Here is a 16,001-nt window from a genome sequence, read left to right as displayed (position 1 = left end):
TTGCACCAAGTTAGTTTGGCCACTTTGGTCCATCTCCCCATGAGAGCAGTCATCCTCACACAGCTCTCCACTCCGAGCTCACACTCTCCAAAAGCATTAGTCTCCATGGAGAGAAACAGGCGTCTCATTTCTAGCACAGTGGAATCCATTAAGAACTGAAGATGCAAAGCCTCAAGAAATATTAGATCATCATGGATCATCTGGAAGTCTTTGTTTCAGCACAAAAAAAAAAGTTTTCCTTTCACTATTCAGCAAAGCACACTGGGGCGGCTTTAATTACGACACAAATGACAGCTTTGTAAAAAATATTTTATGTAACATTTCAAGACAACGCAAAAGACATTCAAATCAATGCGAGTGGCGTGGATGTGCTGCATTCACATGTAAACAACAGTGCTGTCATTATTTCCTCATCCGATACAATAAATTATGATGATCAGTGGACTTGTCGTAAACATAATGAAACATGATCTTCGAGACGATTTTCAAGCAATTGTGGACACAAACCACCCCAGGCATGGAGAGACCTCTTTGGCACAGAACACAAATCCTAAAAACAATTGTAAACAAGACAAGAGCTACGAAAAAATATTTTAAAAAATGATGTGAAAAAGAACTGTTTTGGCAAAATGTCTCAGTCTGCAAGGCCTCCGTGCAAAACTGCGTCAGTGTGGCTAAATTTGGAGTGCTCTCTCTTCTTCTTGTCCGTTTTTGTTTCTTTTGACATTGTCCTCCTCCTGCCGCTTCTCTGTGGTCGACCAACACGGCAACGTTGCTTTAGTGCAAATAGGCTTTGGAGGGGAGGGCCGCGCGCGGGGCCAGGGAGAAGGTCATCTTCATGATGGCGGTGAGGATGTGTTTGGTTTGGCACCTGGGACCGGTCTGGAGGAGAAAACAAAGCAAAGAAACGCTCAAGCTTGCATCAGGACCTTGTTGCAAACAACCAAAGTGTGCCCACCTAAGAGCTCTGAGAGGGGGGATGGCTGAGACTTTGCCCACAGGTCTGAGTCCTCCTGCCGGGGGCATCACAACCAACAGGCTTGGAGGAGGTTTTGAGGTCAGCACACGAACCGGACTCGCTGTAGGTGAGGTTCCCCTGGTGGGACTGAGGGGTAGGGGCCTCTGCGGTGGGAAGGGGGATGATCTGGGCTGCAGCTCAGACACTAGCTAAAAAAAAAATATTTATCTGTAGTTATTCATTTGCATGAATAAGAACGCAAAGGGCAGCCTCACCAGTGGGGAACGCGTCGGGTTTAGGGGAAGGGGCTTCTTGGGCGGGCTTAAACGCTGCGGGGGTGGCAGGGATTTCCTCCTGGGGGGCTTGCCTGCCGGGAGAGGTGGGCGTGACCCCTTTGGGATGGGTCGCACAATGTTGACCGGCTGGGTGCCGGCGGCCGGTGGTCCTGGACGGAGAGGAAGGACCTCTTTGCTGGTGGCAGGAAGCTGGAGGAGTGACAAAAACACATCAAGTCAAATTATGAAATCATTATACCAACTTGAATCATAAGAGCGGTTCAACAATGTAACACACCCCCTTGTGGCCGCTTGCTTTGCTGATTGGTCCCACAACCTTTAAGTGAAAGGCGGGATTCAGATGGCCGTTCTTCTTCCCGTTCTCCAATGATGTCTCCGCCCTGTCCACACAAAATATTCATTAATATTCACTTGCCGTTGGATTCTTATTCAACTCAGGTGTGTCCAAACTAGTTCCACTGAGGGCATTCACATTGATATTCTTCACGTTTTCTTTCTTAAATGCCCTAAAACCCGATACAGGTGCGTCTCAATACTGTAAATTAGATTATCATTGAACAGTTCATTTATTTCAGTAGTTCAAGTTTAAAAAGTGAAACTCTTATATTCCAAAGATTCACTACACAGAGTGAAATATTTCAAGAACATATTTCTTCATAACTTTAGCTTACGTCTAACCAAAACCCTAATTCAGTTTCTCAAATTTAAAAAAAAAAATTGTCAAAACGTTTGATATTGTAACCTAAAAGATTCTGAGCCTTTAACTGGTCTCTTAGTCTGAATTGAACTCCTGGAGTCAAATAACGTCTGCCGACATTCTGATTTATGGAGATACTTAGCGAAAAAAACAGCTTTGTGTCTCCTATAGCGTTTTGGTTCCTGTGGAGTTCACATTTCAAAATTCCAGACTTTCCAAAATTTTTCCATATTCAGTAAATAAATATGTATCGTTAGAACTGCAAAAATTAATCTATGAATTGATGATTAATCAATTATCCAATTAATCAACAACTATTTTGGTATTCAATTAATTGTTTTAATTTTAAAATGTAAATATCCTAATTTCAGCCTCTCAAATGTGAATATTTTTTTCATTTTCTTAGTCAATCATGAAAGCAGACCCATTATATTTATGTTCATGTTACTTTGGAAAACTGTGATCAACATTTTTCCTCTTTTCTGATTATATGTTGCAGACCAAACCACTAACTGTGTTTGTGTTTGTTTAATTTTGATTTGGTTTGTTTAGGGCCTAACCGATTACTCAATTCATCGAAACGGCAAGCTTCAGATTACTCGACTAAGAAAACAATCGTTACTTGCAGCCCTGGTGTTATGTAAATTATTATGGATGAATGGTTTGTTTTCATTATTTTGAATATGTATACCATTATGACCATTGATCATTTCCAGAAGACTATAGCTGGGTGATGTAGCTCATACAAAAGGTTGGAGGAAGATAACAGCAGAGGGTTATGCCATTCAGCTTGTCAATCTTCCCAAAAGTCTTCCGGAATACGTCGCCCACTGTGTGCTCTCATACAAACATCTTAGCTGACCGAGCAGGTGCCTTAGAAAAACAGATTGATCGTATTATTTTTCTTTTTTAGTTATTCTTCTTTTTTAGTTATTCATAATTGTATCTTTAAGAAAACAACTGTGGGAACAGTCTTGGAAACGTGAATGTTTTTCCATACTTGAGTTTCCATTTTCCATACTTTTCCAGACCAAGAAATGTATAAAATCAAATTCCATAATTTCCATATCCGCGTAGGAACCCTGAGAATAAGCCAATAAAAAACAATAAATAAAAAACCTGATTGACGTGAACAATTCAACGTTGCTTGTCCCTTTAAGAGTATTTGGCATCAGTATGGTAACATATTAGGAGCCAGTTGTTGGGTTTTCTTCTATCTGCTCCCATCAGGACATATTTCCTGTCTGCTTCATTTGCAAGGCTGGGCTCGTTAAAGGACTGGATGGTCTCCAGAATCTTTTGTGTTGTGTAAATCAGTGTGCTCCGTCACGCAGCGTCAGGCAGAGAGATGAGCTCGTAAAAGAAGCTCTTGAGATGATGAGGACTTGGATTTTGTTTGCTTGGGATGGTGGCGAGTCGGCGTGGTCGTAAAAGATGTATTGACTTCTCTGAGTGTCATACGATACATGACATGTCTTCTGTTGTGGGTCGCACGGTGAAAGCACAATGACATCACATCAACGGCTGTCATACTTGTTGCTCTTGCTCTTCTCTCGTTGCGTGAGCCACTTGTGGAAGTAGGACGTCTTGATGCGGTAGCAGTAGAATAGCATCAGCACAGCAGGGAGGACCACCAGGAAGGCAAACAAAAGGCCAACCACCAAGCCCACTTGACCTGCGCGCACGCACGCACACACGCACACACACACACACATTTGGAAAGTTAAGTCTGTAGCTGAATGTCCTCATAACCTAATGATTTGGCGTGCATGAGAAAGTGGAAAGGAAAACGTAGCTCTCTTTTGACCACATGGTCATGTATTAAATATGTTGCACAAAACAGCAAGAACAGAACCAGTTTTATGAATTTCTCAGCCAGCATTAATAGAGCTGATGAGCTAATTGCAAAAAACAATATTATAAATGTAACACACCAACAGCTGAGTAACAACATTTTTAAAGTGCACTCAGAGGTGGATAAAGCTGCTGGATGCTGATCACGGTGATATGTTTAAAATGCAGCTACAGCAGATCCCAAATGGCAAAACTAACGAACTAATGGCAGCACCCATAAAAAGAAGTAAAAAATGGCTATTTTTGATATCCTAAACCAGGAGTCTTCAATCAGCGGCCATGTGGCCTGCCAAAGCTTTTCATTTGGCGTGCCAAACATCACCCAAATATTGTAAAGCATTCAATCTAACTAGAGAAGGGCTTGTTCGTGCTTCCTTCACTCTGCAGGGGGCAACAGCGAGGTGTACAGCAGCACTAAGAGGACAGCTCTCTAGCAGATGCCAGCAAGTGTAGCTGTTCAATAGTAAGTTAAGTAAACCTCACTCACCGACGCCTTACCAGCCAGCTGGTGTTGAAAGCCTGGGCTTTCAGGGTCAGTGTAACTTTTGGTCATTGAATTTTCATGGATGGGAATTAAAAAACAATAATGATTGCTTTATTTGAACTTCATTTTGATAGTTAAAAAATAAAATTGAAATACAAAGCGTTCGTCTTTTTCAGTGTAAAAAAAAAAAAAAAATTACAGTCGCCCCTCGTTTATTGCGGTTAAATGGTTTCACACCCGGCTGCGATGAGTGAATTTCTGCTCAGTAGGATTCAATATTAAATGGAATATTTTCGTAGTTATGGCATAGACAACCTGTTTACCATCTTCTAAATATGTTCTTTTAACATGATTAGAGGATGAATGGATGGATGGATGGATAATAGGCTGTATTCAACCACGAAACAGCGATCATTTATTAATTACGGTAATGAATTATTCAAAAACCGCAATAGAGCGAGGGAGCAATATTCGAGTGGCAAAGTTTGATTTTTTCAATATATTTCATGTAACAAAAAAATCACCAGTCAACAAAAAACAGCAGTTTCTATTTAAAGGCAAGACCGCGGACTGGTCTGTGGGTAGTTATACAGTAATCATTGATCAGTATGTTGTTTTTACAAACAACAGAGGAGTGTCTTTGCAGGAGTTTTTTGCAGATGACATGCCTCGTTTTGCCATGTCTAAAATTATTTCTGAGTAGGGCTCCAAAGACATTTTGGTCAGACCCACAAACACGGCAGAAATCAACCGCACTCTTGCTTTGAAAATGAAAACAAATCTATTTTTGGTCTGTTCCCCCAGCCCCCATGAAAATAAGAACATGCAATGACCAAAGTTACACTGGCCTGCTGGTTAACACACGTGACTCTCAATGTGTGGTCGCGGGATGGAGCCATAATGGCATAGAAATCAATGTTTTCATTATTATTATTCTTAACAATACCATCTGACCCTCAGTGTCTGCCAAGAAAAATTCTGGCCCTTGGACAAATGTAACTGAAGACCCCTGCTCTTGACACTATAACATGAGAGACATATTATAGGGCTATTAAATGAATTTTAAATTCAATTTTACACATTTTGAAATAATTACAGGCATACAGTATACAGTATCGTACCTATAAATACCTTGTCATGGTATCTTCCTGCTGGAAAATATTGAGTAAATTGACTTGTAAGACAGCTCCCTCTGCTGGATTTATAGCAACAGCACTCTTTTCTCCCTGGCAGATGGCGCTATCAAACCATTTTTATTTAAGTTAAGCAGAAAAAAGAAACAAAATCTACAAATATATGGGGGAGCGAATGCTGTAGAGCTAAGAGGTGGGAATCTACTGTACTGCCATTTTGTGGCATTAATGACTAAAAAAAAACAAAAAACAACATCCGGAGGCTGCCAACAGCCACAGCTATTAATGCCACTGTTGTGTGACTTGGTGCTAATTAAAAACACTGGCGGTTATTTGCTTTTGTAGGCTACTATAGGAGACTTGGCGGTTAACTGAATAGTGTCATTAATTGAAACATTTATGTGATTTGTTCCAAAAAGTGTGCGTGCATGCGTGTGTTGTACTCACTGTCGTACTGTATGGGCCCGCTGTCCACGCTGCCCCCGAGGCCTGGCTTCTCACAGAAAGGTGGGGCCCAACCTCGATTACAGTGGCAGTTGCCATTGCTGTTACACACCTACAGTACACACACAAAGAAGAGGAAGTATTGCCTCAAGTTTTTTGTGTGATTTTTACATGTTTGTGTTTTTGTGTTGGGGTGGACTTTTTTCTGGTAATTGCGTCATCAGATGAATAGTGAACTGGGAAGCCATCAGAGCGTGAGTTGATGTTCTTTTGTTGCAAAGTTAGAGTTAACACTAAAAACTAAATCAGCCAAGCAGCTTTCTTCCTCCAAATTGATTGATTTATTTATTTTTGCTGTCTGACATGTTTGAACCTGACCTAGGTCCCGAAAGACAATGCCTTGAACAGTGTGTGCGGATGCAGGCTGCAACAATGAACAGAACCAAATGAAACTTAATATATACTTCAAATCGAAGAAAAAAAATAAACAATCCGTTTTTATGAGACGTTGGGAGGCCCCTGGAAATCTTGAGGCCCTAGGCAATTGCCTGTTTGCCTAGTGGTATGTCTGCCCCTGGTCAATCTCCAAATAATTAAAAATTAGAAATACAATAAAACATCGGGTCCATACAAAGCGCAGAGGTTGACATCAAAAAACAGTAAGAAGACTTTTCTGAGCAATACAAGTACTGAATATTGAACTTGCTGCTTTTCCTCTGCTTCAGATAATATAAAATAGAAAAAACAGACCCATCAATCACAGTGCTGTCAGTTCACACATCATTGTTCATCCCCATCAATAAAGTGTCCAGTCACCCCCAAATAGCTGCGGTTGCCAGCTGAGGTCCAGTGATCTCTGGTATATACAGTAGCAACACACTTGGGCGAATTCTCCAACAAAATGTTAACGTTTGTTTTTCCTTTCGCCGTTGTACATCTTGCAAATTTTGGTCATCACTGTAGTCCTGCACTTTGGCTTGTATGATGGTCACTGGACGCAGTTTGCAAGACCTGTGTTGACCCCTTGTCTTCCACAATGTTTATGGGCCTGCAGTTCATCGCTTGACAAAAGCCTGTTGGCCGCAGACTTGCTCATAAATGTTCTCATTTAACATATATATAATAATAATATAATAATAATGATATAATAATGAAGGGCTTGGCTGTGGCTCACTAAATTGCTAACATCTTCGCTGCAAACGTGAGCTGTGGCTACACTTGCAACTGGGTGCTTTGCGTTGATGTGGTAGGCTAATCTGGAGCTGCCTTGGTGGTAAGCAAACTCCTGCTTACAAAGGATAAATGGCATATTAATGTAGCTTCATCATTAATAAAGGAGTTGTGGAGGCGTTTTTGAAATGTAAATTACCCATTAGTTGGACTGACAACTCTCACATGCTCCTCCATTTTCAAGTCTCCTCTCCACTACTTACCTTGCCCTCCACACTACAATGGGAGCCTATCATCTTCTAAACAGGCCCAAACACAATGACAGCCAATCAATGTCCACTTTAGGTTGTGATTGACTATTGTTGTCCACCCCCAGGAGCTCAAGCATAAGAAGCCTAATGCATGAACATGGATTTTATGAAAATCCACTAGCATACAGAAACTGTGAGGAAAAGTTAGGGATAAAAATTAGATTTAACATGATTTAAAAAAATTACGCACTAAACATGGCTGTAATTAATTAATCACAATTCATGCTATAATCTGACACACCTAAGTATGTTATCAGCAAAAACCTGGTGACCATCACCACAATGAAGAGCTTATGGACTCGTAAACCTTGCATGATTTCGCCTTATCTGCCTCAGGCTTGCTTGTACGGTTCCAATAAATAGCTCATTACCTCGGAGGGCTGCTGTATTTCAGCTGTTGTTTTATTTTATCTTATTATTCCTGCCTTTAATGCGGCTTTGTGCGTTGGCAAACACTCTAGCTTCGCCCAAGGACACAGTGGGATCAGGGCAGTCTTTGTGTGTGCACCCTTACCCCGTTGCCATGACAGCGGGCGATGCAAACCTCCAGTTCGGTAAATGATGCATTTTGACACCGGCGGTCTCGACACACCTGTGACAACACAAGCAAGGGGATGTGGAAGGTTAGACACACAAACACACCTTGCCTTGCACCCAATACAACGTAAACAGCTGTTTATTTGCATGGCTCCAATTTGTATTTGAAAGCATGATGTAAAAAAACTTGCTACTTACTGTATGTGGTTCGTTTTCGGAAATGGATCATGCAAATTCAAATTATTGTGCCCCCTGCTGGTAAAATCCTCAGTTACTTGCTTTGTGGACGCTTGCTATTAGTGATGGCGAGATGAAACATTTTTAATTTACAGCATTTTCTCCTTGCATGTGTTTTATGGTGTTTGTTTGTTTTTGCTTTTGCCCATCATTTCTGTGTTTGGACTGTTTGTACGTTGCCCCCCCCCCTGTGGGCCACGGAAATACTACTGCACAGAAAAAATGTGGTAACTGGTGTCACACTGTTAGCAGAAGGGACGCAGTGATAGATAGGTACGTTATTCATCCCCAAGAGAAATTCAAAATGCTATGTACAAGTGTATTAATGCTAAAGTCGCTATAGTAGAGCACAACTGACTGGCTGGCTGCTTCTTTTTCTTCTTTCTAATATATATTGCTCATGGTGCACCCCACAGTAGTAGAAGTGGAATGTGGCTGGAACGTGCTGCTGAGGGAAAGCAAGGTCGTTCTTCCAGTTCAAACTTTGCTATTAGAAAGGTAGCCCTCACTGTTCAAACATGAGTGTCTTGGATTCTGGCTTCGGCTGATTTTTAATAAGTTGTGGCCCACTTTGCTGAGGCGAGGACCCACCTTGCCCTCACCACACTTGGTGCCGGTCACGACGAGGCCGGGGTCGGGAAGGTCGCCCTGGCCATCCTGGGTGCTGTAGACATAGGTGCCGCGACACTTCACCTCCATGCCTCCTGTCTTGATGGTGGTGTCGATGGACACGGCGTTGGTGCCTTTGGGCTTCTTGGCGGCACTGTGGCACTGGATCTTTCCACACTTGGCATCACTGCACATAAACACATGCAACTGTCTTAATGTTGTTTACGGCTGAAAAGCACTGCCTACACACCAGCAGGGCAATGATACACAACATGGGTCTCCAACCTTTTTTCTTCTGAAAGGTACTTTTACGAAATGAAAATGGCAGAGAGCTACTAATCTTTTTAACAATTTATTTTCAAAGCTTACTTTAACTCAAAGTTAATAAACTTGCCTTGCCAGAACATAGAAGCTGCCGTTTGCAGCGGTTTGGAAGGCGCTTGCATTCACCAAACGAGCTGCAAGCATTATATCCCGCCCTCTTCCTGGTCCGACCATGTAAGCTATTCCTTACCAATACACACGCATGCAACAAAATTCACTCACCAATGATTTCACTCACCGGTTCAACCATCAAGGAACCATCATCATAGCGTCAGTTTTTAAATCCTTTTATTCTCCATGATCTCGTGTCTCTGTGTCATGCATGTGCGCCTGTCATTTGCATGAATGTGCGTGAACGCCAGCCATCTTATTCTGGCCCAACGGCAATTTTTAAACAAAGTTTAACTTGTAATTGTGACAAATATAGACAATTATTTGTTAAATATATTCTTTCTATCTCGTACATATATGCTAGCCGTTGGTGGTGTTCTTATATTTTTGGGTTGAAAAAAAATTTACATAGCCAGTGACATACAGCAGGCTTTAACAAAATGTTGGTATCCACAACTATATTTTGTATTAAAGAATGAACAAAAAGATGTTCATTTGCATCTTGTATTTCTGCATGCATTTGTTTTTAGTGCAGGGGTCTCCAACTTTCATCACTGTTACTAGAGCTACTTTGACATAAAGAAAGGAGAGGTGACAGACATATTTGTGCTTTATTTATATGAGTGGCAACATTGAAATGCTTTATTTACAAAGCAGATCTCCACTCCAACAGTGTGGTAAAGTAATGAAATAAAGGCATCATGTCTGAACTCGACAGTTATAAAAATACTAATAGTTGCAGCAAATATTCTTTGACCTTTGGTGAGCAACTCAAAATCAGCTGGTAGCTCAGGAGCTACAGGTTGGAGAACAGTGTGGAGAATAAGTGTTTGATCCCCTGCTGATTGTGTAAGTTGATATGAATAGTCAGGATTTGTATGGTAGGTTTAATGTAACAGAGAGAGACATCCATCCATCCATTTTATATGACGCTTATCCTCACTGTGGTCGCAGGGGAATGCTGGAACCCATCCCAGCTGACTTTTGGGCGAAAGGTGGGGTACACCCTGGAGTGATTGCTAGCCAAACGCAGGGCACATATAGACAAACTGCCACTCACACTCCTCACATACCTATGGACAATTTAGATTCGCCAATTAACCTAACAGAGAGACAGAAGGTAAAAAATAACATAACATGTTAGAAATTAATTTGTATCTGATTGAGGGAAACAAGTATTTGATCGTGCTTCAGTAGTTGAAGAAATCCCTGGTGGAAAGCATAAAAGGTCATTTCTTGTACATCTCAGTTGGGTTTTTGGTCAGAGAAACAGCCCCAAAGCAGAATGTTTCGACCTCCGTGTTTGACAGTAGGGATGGTGCTGTTGGACTCATATTCAGCATTTCTCTGCCTCCAATCTTTCTGCCTCTAATCTGACCACATCCATTCTCCCAAGCTTTGTCTGAGTCATTCAGGTACTGATTGTCGAACTTCAGAAAGGCCTGTACATGTGTCTTTTTGAGCAAGGGGGACCTTGTGGTCACTGCATGATCTCCTTCCATTTTCTTGGTGACTGTGGTCCCTACTCCACTGAGACCATTAACCAGCTCCTCTGGTGTCATTCTGGTCTGGTCCCTCACCTTTCTCACAATCATCCTTACCGCACAAGGCAAAATCTTGCATGAAGCTCCAGAGTGAGGGCAATTGACTGTTAACTTGTGATTCCTTCATTTACTAATTATTACGCCAACAGTGGTCTCTTTCTCACCATCTTGTAGTCTATTCCAGTCTTGTTCAGGTCTACAATCTGACTCTGTCTGTGACAGGTGTTTTTTTTTTTTTAATCCACATAAGGAGTTGAGATTAGGACAGGACTCATGTGTGCTTCAAGGTCTTCACTGTCTGAGTTACAGGATGGTGGCTTGGATCAAATACTTGTCATATTTTGTTACGTTTATTATTAATGAATAACCTTGATTTAATGTTTTTTTTATATTCTGTGTATCTCTCTTTGTAAAAATCTCAATAAACCTAGCATAAAAATGATGGATCGCTTATGTGTGAGTGAGTAAACAAATATTCCCCACTGCACGTTTGGATGTTGTTGATGCATTCGTAAGGTTGAAGACTTTATCATCAACACTAACATCTTCCTCATTGATATGCAGATGAAGACTGGCAAGTACACAAACTCACATGTGCCGTCTGAGGGGATAAAAACTGACAATTACAGGATGATGGCGCAGTGACTAATGCTAAGATTAGTCAGGTTCTGTCAAGGGACATTTTGCATTTACATATCCTCTAATCAGCCTTATGTATCCGCTGCAGCGTTTAATGACTCCTGTGGGGCCACATCATCATCATCATCATCATCATCATCAACTTCCTCATTAACGTAACTAAATTGCTCATTTGGCTCCATTCATTACTGGGAGCAGCACCATGGTGAGGCTTTAGCGTGTTAGCATGTATGAAAAAAATCCATGATTTTTTTTCCCTCCCTAAATATTCACCTCGGACAGGAGGAGATAGACGATTATGTTCTCTCCACTTCATCTAATCCACCAATTTCCTCTTCCTAAAATAGTCTCCTGTTCATTGTGGACATCGTGAGTCACCACACAGCCGAGTACATCTTCATTCACCATTATCACTCACCTTTTCGCACATTTAACGTAGTTGCCATGCTCATCTTTCCCGCAGTTTCCAAAAGCATTCCCTGCGGCGTTGACGTCTTCAAAGCATGCATCGTGGGCCGGCTGGGCACCTGGAAACACCATGCATCCCATAGTTGCTCATTTTGCAAGAAAAAAAAAAAGTCGCAATTGAGCTGCAGGAGCTCACTGTCAATGTGTGGTTTGACCTGTTTGACGGAAACATCACGTTTGCTAGAATATTGAGCATGATGTCAATCAGAAGCGGACGCGTCCTTACCAGAGCCCCACAGCTGCAGGCACTGCTGCTCGTGGGTCAGACACATGCCATTGTAGCAGTATGCCCGTCCGTACTGGCAGGTGGAGCCATCCAGTAGGTAGACGTTAGCGGGGCAGTAAGGCGACGCCCCGGTGCAGTACTCGGGCAGGTCGCAGGACCCGGCCGGGCCCCGGCACATCGTACCCGCCTGTTTCAACTGGCACGGGGAGCAGAAAAAGGAGGCGTGAGGACATGGATTACACGCACAAACTCATGTTTTTGGTTTGCTCCACAGCTCCCCCTATAGGTGTGGAGAGTGATTTACTTTTAACGCAAGGCAGCAATGTCGGTGTTGACGAGGGCGCTGTTAGACCACAAAGGCTGAGTCACCATGGCAACAGCAGGGATGCAAGAAAAGTTGATTAAATGATCCTAATACTTACATTACATATCAGGGTCAAATGACGAGACATTGGGATGCTTTAAAATTTATCATCCATTAATTTATTAATTGTTATTTTTTCATAATAATTAGGGGTGTCACAAGTTCTCGAGACGAGACTATACACGAGATACAAGATTTTAATTACTTTTAAGAACAAGAGGTACAATGGAATAAAACAAAATCGGACAATATATTGCGATCTCCTAATATTACTTCTACTATGTTACACTCTTCTGTACTCTGTGTGTATGCTACAGGCCCTGCTTCCACACACTGAGACAAAGAGACTGTATGGCTGACAAAAGGGCTCACTCCGTTCATGCCGTTGTTCTATGGAACAAACACGGTGCTGAAACCAATGCACAGACTGCACTCTCCTGGCATCTGCCCGTTTGGAGTAGGAAACAAGGAAAACAGACACTAGTGCCCATGAGACAGTTTTTTCCTTAACGAGAAATCTTGTCACATTTAAGATCTTGCAAGATCTTGTGGACACCCCTAATAATTTTAATACAACTTTATTTATCTCTGCATTTCACTAATCCTCTTGATCGGCACCCTGGGATGGAGGAAGCAGAATTTGAACATCCCTTTACTGGACGATCCGCTCTACGTCCTGAGCCACGCTGAGCCAAATGTGATGTAAGATCTTTCTGGAAGTATTTCGAAATCATCGCTGAACAGTGCCTCGGCAGTGGTGCAATCCATTACACAATTAACCACAGAAGACCCCCGCATCCTTCATTTTTTATGTATGCGGTGGAAAGAGTTTGGACATCCCTGGAATAAACAGAGCAGCCACTCGGCTTTGACACCTCTCACTCTGATAGCTGAATGTCAAAATCTGCATTAGATCACTGAGATGAGCGCCGATGATGAGAGGCGCCGGTGTGGTTTGAAGAAGACATTTGATGTGCTGTGACAGGAGTTGTGTTAAAAGTCTACAAGGGTATACAATGGAGTGGTGTGCGTGTGTGTGTTACCTTACAGCCTTGACAGCACACTCCATGGGCACACTGAGCCTCCTCCTTCAGGGTACAATTGTTGGCATTGCAGCAGTCATTGGTGCATTCCTGCAAACAAATGAGGACATTCAGGCTATGTCCACATGGATGTTTTAAATTAAAAGGCATATCCTTCAATGTGTTTTGACCTTTTTGTCCTTAAAAACTTTTTGGAAAGATTTTCAAAACCTTCACCATCTCGTGCATTTAAACCTTATTCAACAACAGAACATAAAGCAATTGACTTACGAGTGCTGATTTCATTACATGCAATGGTAGATGTGCGTGTGTGACTAATAAAACATTAATGTTTTATTAATGTTTTAAAAACACTGATTTTCAACATAATGTACATCATTGCACATTTAACATATCATTATATCGATGAACATAGGCGTTATAATGCAAGGCAGCTTTGGTTGTGGATCTGAGTTCAGCTCATGAAAAATGGGAGTAAAAACAAGTGTTGCATTGATATTTTTGTTGAGTGTATGTTGACGTCGAGTTACGCAGGCACTTTAAACTAATAAGAACACGGTAGACTGATTTGCTGAGCTACTTACACGGGTGTTTCGACTTTTTGGGGTTCCTCTGTATCCGTGTTCGTGTGGTCATGGCCTTACATTTCAACACATCAGAAAAATATAATGATCCTGTCTGTCATGGCTGTTTTGTTTTGTTTTTGTAATCATTTAAAATAAAGTACTTAAAAAAAAACAAAACACCACATGAAGGAATTGCATGAGCAAAAGTTTCACTAATGAAGCCCCAAGTCATGTTATTAAGTACACCATGACACTCAGAAAGTATTAAGAATGAGTGACTTTGCAGTGTGATTCATGAGGCAAGAGAGGATTAAAAGGTACGACAGGCAAGTCAGAACTCTAATGTGTAAAAATAAATGCAGAGGTGCAACACATTGCTGCACACAGAGCATTTCCTGTTGCCATGGTGCCCCCTGTAGCGCAGCTGTTACGCTCCTGCTAACAAATGTGGGACTTGATTCAAGCAAGGAGGAGGAAGGTGATCATGCCGGCAAGCGAGTACGGAGAGGAGATTATGTGTGACGGCAACAACAAGAGCATGAAGTCATGCATGCTGTGACAAAGAAGAAACAATGGAATAATCTCTAAGCAAAGCAAGGACTCTTTTCAAACTTCTCTTTGGATTTTAGTGAGTTGTCTGCAAACCCTAACGTGTTTGTCAAGCAGTGTCTTCTTAGAAGGCTCTTTCTGACCCTCTTGATGTTGCACGGCAGACATTTGAGCAAACTTTACGACAATCTCTCAAGTGTGAGGCAAAGATGAGATGCATGCTGCATGAAGGATGAGGCCAAGCTTAAAGGAGCACCAGACAGACGCTTAATCAATTAATTCATCAGATAGGGGTGAGCCTAGAGCTCTTAGTTCCCTGCTGAATCCTAATTCTTCATCTTGGCAAGACATTTCCGACAATTCTCCACTTCTAATTTGTGGCAACAAGAGTTTGGCATAATAATAAAGAAAAGGTCAACTTTGGGAAGTTTTTTGTAATAAGAATTAAAAAAACACTCATAATAATACATTTTCTGCTAATTTGATACAGAAGAACCTAAGTGTGTACTCACACAAGGCCATTCGTACCATTCCCACTGGGCACTTCACGCCTGAAGTCCGGCATGTTTGGTGAGTGTGAGTGCACACTTCCCCTCATCTGGCATGATTGAAAGAGGTGGTCTAGGGCACGGCACAATCCCATGTACACACACAAGCACATATGCAATCTAGCCAAGTCACTGACTGACTGCAATGCGATAGCTCCTTGCGGGTTATTAATGATAATCACAAAATTCATAATAGACAAAATAGAGTGGTACCCACTAAAGTCAGCCCCTCTATGTTAACCTGTCTATGCTGACCAACTTATCAAGTGGCAGTCCATCATGTTGCTCTTATGACTAAATAGTGACCACATAAGTTGACGTCAAAATACAGTACATGGCCGAATGCTTTTGCCATGTATTTCGCCAAAAAGATTGTTAGCCACTAGAAGGGGCCAGCAGCCTAAGTAGGGAAGCCCAGACTTCCTTCTTCCCAGCTACTTCGTCCAGCTCCTCCCGATGGATCCAGAGACGTTCCCAGGCCAGTTGAGAGACATAGTCTCTCCAACGTGTCCCAGGGTCTTCCCCGGGGCCTCCTACTGGTCGGACATGCCCTGAACACTCCCCCGCTGACCTGCGACTGGGGAAGGGAAATCTACATCCAACGTTATTTCTCTTCATTAGGGTCTGATGATCCACTCTTTGGACCTGTTTGTCATGGGTGGCCCTGCCAAGGGCATAAAAGCCCCCGACAACTTTGCTACCTATGACCATTGGAACACACAAACTCCTCCTCCCTGATAAGGTGGTAGCTCAGAGAAGAGCATATGACAACAGAAGAATCAAAATGAAAATATGCACAAATGGTGAAAATTATGTCAACAAACTGCCGTAGGTTAAAAAAAATCCTTTTTTATCGCCCATTATGTTACTTATGTCTCTCCTTAAGTCA

The 16,001-nt window shown here is 42.0% G+C and overlaps 1 protein-coding gene across 1 annotated transcript in view; it reads right to left on the bottom strand.

The window, feature by feature from the left end:
- Positions 1 to 271: 271 nt before the first annotated feature.
- The window catches only part of adam19a (ADAM metallopeptidase domain 19a), an 84,692-nt gene continuing 68,962 nt past the window's right edge, over positions 272 to 16,001 (bottom strand). Inside the window, exons 13-23 of the mRNA XM_054753935.1 lie at positions 13,450 to 13,539; positions 12,043 to 12,238; positions 11,767 to 11,875; positions 8,713 to 8,917; positions 7,862 to 7,939; positions 5,870 to 5,978; positions 3,485 to 3,626; positions 1,532 to 1,634; positions 1,234 to 1,443; positions 959 to 1,167; positions 272 to 882 (exon numbers count right to left, since the gene is read on the bottom strand). Of these exons, the coding sequence (XP_054609910.1) occupies positions 837 to 882; positions 959 to 1,167; positions 1,234 to 1,443; positions 1,532 to 1,634; positions 3,485 to 3,626; positions 5,870 to 5,978; positions 7,862 to 7,939; positions 8,713 to 8,917; positions 11,767 to 11,875; positions 12,043 to 12,238; positions 13,450 to 13,539 (1,497 nt within the window). The 3' untranslated portion in view covers positions 272 to 836. The remainder of the gene's footprint in view (positions 883 to 958; positions 1,168 to 1,233; positions 1,444 to 1,531; positions 1,635 to 3,484; positions 3,627 to 5,869; positions 5,979 to 7,861; positions 7,940 to 8,712; positions 8,918 to 11,766; positions 11,876 to 12,042; positions 12,239 to 13,449; positions 13,540 to 16,001) is intronic.

This window comes from Dunckerocampus dactyliophorus, chromosome 15 (genome assembly GCF_027744805.1).
Source record: "Dunckerocampus dactyliophorus isolate RoL2022-P2 chromosome 15, RoL_Ddac_1.1, whole genome shotgun sequence".
Taxonomy (NCBI): domain Eukaryota; kingdom Metazoa; phylum Chordata; class Actinopteri; order Syngnathiformes; family Syngnathidae; genus Dunckerocampus; species Dunckerocampus dactyliophorus.
The sequence above is the reverse complement of the archived record's forward strand: the minus strand, read 5'-3'. Positions and strand labels throughout refer to the sequence as shown.